Source organism: Hordeum vulgare, chromosome 6H, assembly GCF_904849725.1.
Source record: "Hordeum vulgare subsp. vulgare chromosome 6H, MorexV3_pseudomolecules_assembly, whole genome shotgun sequence".
NCBI lineage: Eukaryota > Viridiplantae > Streptophyta > Magnoliopsida > Poales > Poaceae > Hordeum > Hordeum vulgare.
The window spans coordinates 555,129,653-555,139,048 of NC_058523.1; the positions used below are offsets into that span (position 1 = coordinate 555,129,653).

The 9,396-nt window shown below is 46.1% G+C and overlaps 2 protein-coding genes across 2 annotated transcripts; both read right to left on the bottom strand.

The window, feature by feature from the left end:
* Positions 1-2,482: 2,482 nt before the first annotated feature.
* Positions 2,483-3,758, bottom strand: LOC123403224 (LOB domain-containing protein 16-like). The gene is made up of 2 exons (XM_045097174.1): positions 3,321-3,758; positions 2,483-3,190 (listed from the first exon to the last, which is right to left on the bottom strand). Exons 1-2 carry the CDS (start codon positions 3,636-3,638, stop codon positions 2,876-2,878), a joined length of 633 nt encoding a protein of 210 aa, XP_044953109.1. The 5' UTR covers positions 3,639-3,758; the 3' UTR covers positions 2,483-2,875.
* A 1,388-nt stretch (positions 3,759-5,146) lies between these two features.
* On the bottom strand, positions 5,147-8,641 carry LOC123403223. The gene is made up of 5 exons (XM_045097173.1): positions 8,385-8,641; positions 6,797-7,080; positions 6,566-6,655; positions 5,981-6,312; positions 5,147-5,814 (listed from the first exon to the last, which is right to left on the bottom strand). The coding sequence occupies exons 1-5, from the start codon at positions 8,623-8,625 to the stop codon at positions 5,550-5,552; spliced, it is 1,212 nt and encodes a 403-aa protein (XP_044953108.1). The 5' UTR covers positions 8,626-8,641; the 3' UTR covers positions 5,147-5,549.
* Between the last annotated feature and the right edge of the window lie 755 nt (positions 8,642-9,396).

Below are 9,396 nucleotides of genomic sequence, written 5' to 3' on the forward strand. Positions count from 1 at the left end.
GTATGGCTTTTCCAATGTTTTAATTTCCAAACAGTGTTTTAATTTGTCGCCAATTACAACCCAAGGGTACTATATAGTCCTAGTTCCAACGACCAAGCAACATTATTTTGGTGAGGTTGTCCCATAAACAAGATGCCAGTTTTAAAAAGGGTTCATCTCAGAAAGAATTTGATAAGCAAGTAGCAACGGGCAAACAGCCTCTCAAGCCGAAATGATGGTGGAAGCGCCACATGCACAATTTCCAAGGCACCTGTTTCATCATACATATTCCATCTAACTTGTCTTCTTTTCCTCAAGCTTTTTCTGCTTGGAACAATTAGTGGTGTTTCTATTATCATCTTCTCCAATTGGAAGCCATGTTGGAAAGGCCTCTTCCCTCTTCTTTTGGTCCAAGGACTGAACCAAAAGCAGCTGCACACTCACAGAGAAAGCAGCTCTAATTTCATTCCCATTACTTCTTTGCGGGTTGGGATTAGTGCTACCAAAAGCTGTCTGTGATTAGTGGGGCCTAATCACCCTCAAGTGCCATAATCAGGCTGCCCTTTTGTGCTCACCCTTGTTTGACCAAATGACTAGCTTCTTGACAAGCTGAATCCAAACATATTCTACTATTTATATTCCCTATTGTTTGATGCTAGTAGCAGGCTCAGCAGTGCTTACAAAACACAAAGTGAGTGACAAAGCAAACAAAACTAATGAAAATTGGCTTCAACTTTAGGAGACAGTCCCATCAAATTCTTCATTTTTATGTGTTCCTCGTCCATTGACTAATACAAGCTGTGTAAAGGGAATGAAGAAGAGAACACACCAGAAGCTCTTCTGAACTTCTCTTCTTCAGGCTTTGGCAAAACCATAAGTTGCTGTGGGTTAGTACTAATTGGAGTTAACCCCTTCACCTTGAGACACTGACAAGGACAAAAACTTGAGCTAGTGCTAATTAGGGCCACCTAATCACCGATGGCTAAGCACCCTAGGCCACCTAACCATGTGCATGTGAAGATCATCATCTTGTACCGACCCACATTAATCACGCGTTAAATCTACGGCTTTGCGCCGTTCGATGAAGGGGGCGGATCGCAAAAGTCACTGCCCTACGCAGATTGTTAACTCGGCTATGCTTGAGCTTGCTTCCATTGTAGGTGTCCAAGCAGGTTAGCAGACTCCAGATTTTGTAGCAACCTCAACCCCTGAATCAAGTAAAAAAATGAGCTCATGTGCAGCTTCTTGCTTAGCTTGATTGCGTACAGCAGCTTTTGATGACCTGAAACAGTAGTTTGCTGCTGCTCATTGGCTATACATTTTGGCTCTTAGTTACTGACCTGAACTCGTACTAGTTTAATTATCCCTATTGTAATGGATTCAGTGAACATGTGTAGATGAAATAATTTGCAGAGTCCCAAGATGGTATAGCCTGTGTCCTCCAAAACCTACAACACTAATAGTAGCACTGTTTTTATCTGCAGACTAATTAAACTAAAGGATCATTGGGTCAGCAGTAGTATTTGGCATATATGTCTATCTTTCTCAATTATTGTCACTAGAATGTCCAACCATTCCAGTGGATTTGTACTACTGCCATATTTCTTTAGTAAGCTAGCTCAATTTGAAGTGCTAGAGTTCTTAAATTTTTCTTTGGATAGCACCAAAATTGTAGTACCAGCCTACTATAGTAGGAGTAAATTAATTACTATAGCGGTTAACTTGGTCAATCATCTGCTGCAGTCAACTCTACCAGGAAATTAATCAACCGTTGGGATCAGTGATTTCGCCGTGTTTCTGTTTGTGTGCATGAGTGACTAAGGTCAACATTTTTGTAGAACATCACAAACTCCCGTGGGTGGAACCAAAAGTAAACGCGTTGCCGAGCGGCTGGGCAGTTCATACATGTCCTTGATCAGGGGGACAGACTTTGTGCTTGGCATGAGAAACTAGGATTATCACCAGCAGTCTATGAGTTTATACTACAAGCCTAGCTATGAATGTGTACAAGTGATTTTAGTGTCTCTAGGGAGGCAAACTTGGTGGCAACTCAAAGTTGCGTGCTAGTACCAGTAACTTCTCCTTGAATTTTTGTGGTGCATTGTCAAACTTTGGAGTAACTTATTTCCAATACAAATAAAACCTAAACAGTTTTCAAACTTGTGCTAAAACTGGCCGTTTCAGACAGCTGAGGACTGAGGTAGAAGAACGATGCAGACATGAAACTTTCAAACAATTTCGTAACTCTTCCTTGAACTTTTGGAATGCACTATCATACTTGTAAATTATATCCAACACAAATAAAAATAAAAATGACAGCTTCAAACAGTAGAGTTGCGTTCATCCTGGTAGCCTGCAACTGCAAGATTTACACATTTTACTCCATTGATACTGAACTTGTTTCATGCGCCTTGCTCTGTAACCAAATCATTGCCTGATTTCTTCCACATGATTTCACAAGGGTTAGTATCCTTGAAGAAAAATTCACAAGGTTCAGGTCGGGTTCACTAGGCCATCGGCAGATTACATATACTTCCAGACATGCAAGTAAGTTTTTTAGTGATCTCACATTAGCAATGCTTAGAATATATGAGCTGCTTATTAGAAGTTGCAAAATAATCATCATTCATCAACTGAGCCACTCATGCAGGGCTTGCCCTCCCTCTAATATGTAGATATATATGTAGTACAACAGTGAGTAACTTGTAGGATCAGAATCAACACTGATAAAAAAAGTTCAGTACAGGTTAATCAATTCCCTCCTGCGTTCTTCTAGCTCGATCGATCCGGCGCCGCCGACACGATTCCATCAGCTAGCAGCACTCTGATCGGTCGATGAGGTTGATGGAAGCATGCGTGCAAGCAAAATGCATGGTTTGATCATGATATTCTTCTTCTACAGGGAGTAGTTGGAGCTTTGCATCATGGCCTGAGCAAGGTACTGGAGGTCCCCGGCGCCGCCGCCACCGCCCTCCACCTTGCCGCCGCAATGCTGCTGCAGCATGGAGACGTCGCCGCTCATCAGCTCCGGCAGAAGCGCACCGCCCGCAGCGAAGCTGCTGACGTTTTCCTGCTGCCGGAGCAGGGCGGCGATGCTGGTGTCCTGCGACCACGGCTGTTGCTGGTGGTGGCTCACCGGCGATGTGGTGCTCTGCACGCCGCACGCGATCTGCGCCCTGGCCTGCATCAGCTGCGCCTGCAGGATCGCCACCTGCAACAAACAGGAAATTAACCATCAGCTTGCGTCCATGGCGGAAGTGGTCTCAGCTGATCGATACACAGAAGGAGTGATCGGCAAGGAAGGAAGAAGATGGAAGAAGAAGAATGAGCGCCGGACGGACCTGCTGCTGGAGGGCGAAGATCTGGGCGACGCAGCCGTAGACGGGGTCGCGGAGGCGGGACTGGGCCTCGTAGGTGATGGTGACGACGGCCTCGCAGCGGTCGGCGAGGGGCAGGTGCGCGAGCAGCTTGGCGGCGTTGCTGGCGCCGAAGACCTTGTGTATGGCCGCGAAGCGCGCCGCACCCTGCTCTGAGCTGAAGTAGGGCGCGAAGACGCACTCCGCCACACACCGCCGCCGCAGGAACTTGCACGCCCCGCACGGCGACCCCGCCACCCCCGCAACACCACCACCACCACCACCGCCAGGAGCCGCAGCCATCGAGTATTAATCCCAGCGACGACGATCGAGGAGGGAGGAGGACGTGGCTTGCTAGGGAGCTACTTGGCCGGTGCAGGTTGAGTCGGGGCTGGTATATTTATAGAGGGGAGCGCTATAGGGAGCGTGTGGTGGCTGATTGAGAAGAGGAGGAAGAAGAAGGTGGTGGAGAGGAGAGGAGAGACAAGTAGGGCAGGGGTGGTCTGGTTTGAGGGGAGCAAACGTGTAAATGCTGGGTTGAATACAAGGAGAGCCGGCTTCTTTTACACTAATTTACAACTAATTAATCACTACTCCCTCCGTTTCATAATATAAGTCTTTTTAGAGATTTCACTAAAGGACTACATACGGATGTATATAGACATACTTTAAAGTGTAGATTCATTCATTTTGCTTCGTATGTAGTCTTCTAGTGAAATGGCTTAAAAGACTTATACTCCCTCCGTTCCTAAATATAAGTCTTTTAAGCGATTTCATTAGGGGACTACATACAGGGAAATGAGTGAATCTACACTTTAAAGTATGCCCATATACATCCGTACGTAGTCTTCTAGTAGAATTTCTAAAAAGACTTATATTATGAAACGGATGGAGTATTTAGAAACGGAGCAAGTAGTAAGTAAAATAATGCAAATGTGCATGGCACTGCTCAAGTAGACGGGCATGTGGGTCTCGACGATGGCGTGCGTGGGAAATGAAAATGCTCCTCTTGTTGGTTTGCCAGAGAATTACGGTACAGGTCGGTCGCAGAGATAGTTGCATGCTGAAACGTACGTGCAAAGGGATCAATCAATCGACCACTGGTCAATCTTGCTTGCGTCTGGGAAATCAATTGAGAAACCAGGCGAGTGTGTGTGTGCACGAGTGCGTACGTGGGTGGCAAAGATCATATATAGATGGATGGATAAAGAAAGCATTTCCCGCCGAATGGCCGCACTTTGGTTTCCAATGCTCGACGACCGCCACCTGAATGGATGAATGAATACATATCTTGAGGCTATCCACAATGAAACTAACATAGATGTCATCTAAGAAAAAATATGATGTGGAACTAATTAATGAAAAAAATATAACTTAGCTAGTTATTACTCATACTATAAATAACATAACGTATATCAAAATAAAATAAGTCTATGAGCTAATAAATGAAAGGCTGGACGTTTTTTAAAGAAAAATGCTGGCAAGTTTTCTTATTAGCGAGTGTAGTCATCGTGCCAAAATACTACTCCATTCGTCCCGTAATGTAAGACGTTCTTTGACATTACTAGTAGAAAACAAGAATGGAATAACAAGGGCGAGAGAGTGAAATAATGGCAGTGCAAATGCCGGCCATCGCATTTTTAACAGCGTTGGAGTGCTCGTGCTTATCTCCTTGAGCTTCAGATTCTCAGGTCGACCAGCCGTCTCGTTTTCTGCCCTCCTCTCATCCTCCTGGTCAGCTTCCCTGAGACCAAGACGCTGACGATTTCAGACTAACAAGCATTTATCATCAATCACCAGACACCAGCAGCAACCGAAAACCCAAACCCCATTCACATTCCCACGTGCACACGCACACACGCACGGGCGCCCAAGAAATCTGTGGATAGTGCTGCAACCCAAGATGAGATCACAAGAATGGGGACACCACACACACGAATGCGAATATGAAAACTATAATCCACACGCTCGCCGTTTGCATCATCTCCGTCACTCACGCACACCCTCCGCACGACTCCAATCAACGCCTCAGGCGAAGTGAGCGCCGTCGTTGTGGAAAATCGGAGCTCAACAGTTTTCCCCCCAACGGGCCGCAGACATTCAGGCCAACAACAGGGAGCGGCGGAATCATCGTCGTTTTCTCGCCATTCCAATCGGTGTGACGTCTGTCATCATCGTCAGACGGTACGGTGGGAGGCGGCGTGCCGGCTTGATTTAGCCGAGCCACTGCGTGGCGCGGCGGTCGCCCGCGCCGCCGACGGCGCGCCGGATGCTGATCTTCTCGTGGGAGTACTTCTCCTGGAGCCGCTCGAAGGCGTTCACGTCCAGCTTCCCGCTCGCCGACTTGCCGTGCTTGCGCCGGATCTGCTGCTCCTTGATCGAGTTCCACAGCTTCTCCACCGCCTCCCGCTGCCGGGCCGTGAACCGCCCCACGCTGTCGTACGCGTGCCGCCCCAGGATGTCGATGGTCGTCTGCGTCCTGACAAAACCAAGCCACAGCTAACTGAATTTCTGACAAAACCAAGCCACAGCTAACTGAATTTCTGACAAAACCAAGCCACAGCTAACTGAATTTTAGAACAGCAGACAAAATGTGCGGTATGCATATACAAATGGGGCGTGCACACGTCTGTCAGAGGACTCACCACGGTATCCTGTAGCGCCGAGCAGCCGTCTCAAGACACTTCAGGAGGGCTTCGCGCCGTGACCTCAGAAGTCTTCTGCACTCCTCCTCGTCCGCCTGTCTATTCAGGGCATCAGCCGCTTTCTCAGACTTCTTCGGCTTGTGCTCGAGGAGATCATCTAGACCGAAAGGATCAGAGGATTCTTCTTCATGTGTGTTGCTATCAACTGCCTTATTCTCTGTGGTGCCAGATTGGCTTTCAGCAAGTGCTGTTGCTTCATCGTTATCATCGTCCACTGTTGCCACTGGCAGGGCTGAGATGGCATCTTTGATCTTCCCTACAGCCTTTGAGAACTGCAGAATAAAACCATTAATTACATTACTGTAAAACACACAGGCCAGCATTGAACAATGCGTTCTGGTAATGACATTTCTCAAGGGACATGGAGGTAGACAGCTACAAATTTTGATACTCCCTCTGATCCATATTACTTGTCGCTGCTTTAGTACAAATGTAAAAGTTGTACTAAAGCAGCAACAAGTGATCGGAGGGAGTGCTTGAGTTGATAAAATAAGCAACATCAGCGTTTCACCACAGTACACTTACCACAAAACTGTCATCGGTACAGAGATCATTAGCCACCACCGCATGAAGCATCCATACATCAAATTGATTTTTCTGCTGTTCGTTGAAACACTGCACATCAACCAGAAAGTTGTAAGTACATGAGAGAATGGCTTACCAAAACTGCACAGAAAGGAAGAAACTATGATTTTGTCAACTACTCCATATGGATCGGAGGGAGTAGTATATATTTTAACAACAGTAGAAACTCACCTCTGTCACACCCTCAGCAGCATTAAACAATGCCTGGTAATCTGCGCGGACAGAAGGTTCATTACAAGCTCCAGGTGAAGACATTGCAGCCTCTAATAGACCAAAGAAGTGCCCGATTGTCTCTGGCTTGACACTTCCAGCCTCAATAAGCTGTAGAGCTAGCTTTGACGCCTTGCTGAATTTTGAAGGATTTCCAATGTGTGAAGTTATCTTCTGCATAGCTTCAATGATTTGCATCTCTGATGCATCAACAGTAGTTCTGAAGCGAAGGCGCTTCTCAGGAACTGCAAGCAACACATTGGTCTTAGAACATGACTGTGTGGCAATAAAAGAACTACTCTATTGCTACAAAAGTTCAAAGAGCAAATAACTTAAGAGAAATGTTACGTATAAATTATCAGGAAAACACGTGGAGAACAGCTGGATGAATCAGAACCTTCAAACAAACGGACATAATAAGAAGTAGTCGCAGAGGACCCATATTCTTGCCATAGGCATAGAGCAAGACATTCAGTGCTACCATTGCTGGCATAACTGTGATGTAAGACCAGATTACAAGAAAGCAGAGTCACTTATGGATTATGGTTTAACCTTTTGAGTTTAAGAGTAATGGTAAAACAAGTTGGCATGGTCACTGGTCGGAAATCTCATCATATTCCGCAAATACAGTCAACACTAAAAAACATACTCCCTCTGATCCAAATTAATTGACGCTGCTCTAGTACAACCTTAGTACAAAGTTGTACAAGAGCAGCGTCAATTAATATGGATCGGAGGGAGTAGATAGGTCTAGCAAACAATGAGCAGAAAAATCAAGTGAATAACATAAGTACTTGGCACATGGCACTAGCAAACAATGAATGAGTTACTTCAAGATGGTAGCAAGTCCACGAGGCAAGCCAAAAAAAATAAAATTAATTGCCGAATCAAGCTTAAAGGCATTCCAGTTTCGGACCTCTACAACTCATCTAAAACCAGGTTCAGCTTCAGAACTTCATTGCGACTGAAATAACAAAGCATCTTCTATATGCCAGCCCGTGTTGCATTTCAAGTTTCCCCCACTGTCAAAATAGGCTGTTCTAGCTGCTGCAGGGACTGATCCCTAGGGTTATTATCATGGCAAAATAAGCTCCAACCACATAAGTTTGCCATGATCCCTATCTGTTCGTAGTCTCGTTCGGCAACAGGTTCTAGCAACTTGCTCAAGTAAGCTGTTCTAGCCGGTACAGTTACTAATCTGAACCCATCCGATCCAAATGCCCTTTTTCCTTGCATACTCTGGGATAAGGGAAACAGGAAACCCTAATCCCCAACCTAGAAATCCCCTCCTGTTAACCAAACCCGCATCTCGATCTCAACACGAAGTTGTTTGATATCACCATGACACTCTCGCCGCCCTCCGGTCGACCGCACACGGCGTCCAACTCCTAGGCAACACTGCCACGTAAGGACAGATCGGCGCTAAAATCTACAGCAACACCAGTGGCTTAATCTGAAATCCCAATACGCTAGCAGGGCATCCAACTCCCGAGCAGCAGCAGCAGGAAGCAATTGGAAAGGGGAGGGATCGGCGGGGTAGAGCGCTCACCGCGGCCTTCGGCGGCGACATCGGGGGGAACGACGCTGGCGGCGGCGGGTGAGGAGGAGGAGGAGGTAGCGGCCGAGGAGGGGGAGGGCTTGTCCCGCTTGAGGGAGCTCTTCAGCGCGGACCGCCTCGGTACCGTCGGCGCCGGCGGAGGAGGAGGAGGCAGCGCGGGGGAGGACGCGGGGTCTTCGCCGGCGGGCGCCGCTGGCGGAGGCAAGCCTTCGAAGAGGTCGTCGGACGCCATGGATATTAACTTTTTTTCCTTTCTCGGAGTGCTCGGTCGATTTGATTCTTCTGCTTTGTTTGGGCTGTGAAACTAACACACCGTTTTGGGCCGGATTTGATCCCACGGGCCTTTGAAATATTCAAAATAAAATACATGTCTTTCACACACACACACACACACACACATTTGCTAAAAAAAACACAGAAAAAACGTGTCTTAAAGCATCTTCAATAGATGATGTAAATGCAAAAATAACTAACTTTTGCATCACCGAGACCCAAAGACTCACCTCCAACACATGATGCAGATGAAAAAAAAATACATCTCCACCTTTCAAAGATGTAAAATACAATACCTGAAGATGCAAAGTTGCATCTCCACCTATAGGAGTCCGTTATATATGTATTCTAATGCAGACATACTTACTAAATATGTAAACATTTTTGTGAATGCATATAAACAATGTTGTACATGTTGAACTTTTTTTATGTACGGAATTTTTTAGGACCTGCTACGCGTCGGTCGACGGATCTTTCTAAAAGATCTGTCGCCTTGCGGGCCGTGGGATCTAACACAATCCATCTCCTCTGCTTTGCAACAGAGGTGTTGTTACAAAAACATATGCAGAACATGTTATGTTGCGGGTTTTTTATAATATAAGTTGTTTTGCGGGATTATTTTTTTACAACAAAGATCGTGTGCAGAAAAATAATTTGCAAGTATGGTTTGTGTTGGAGATTTTTTTTTACTATGGACATCTCCAACCTCTTCTCTGTATTCCTGCAACAA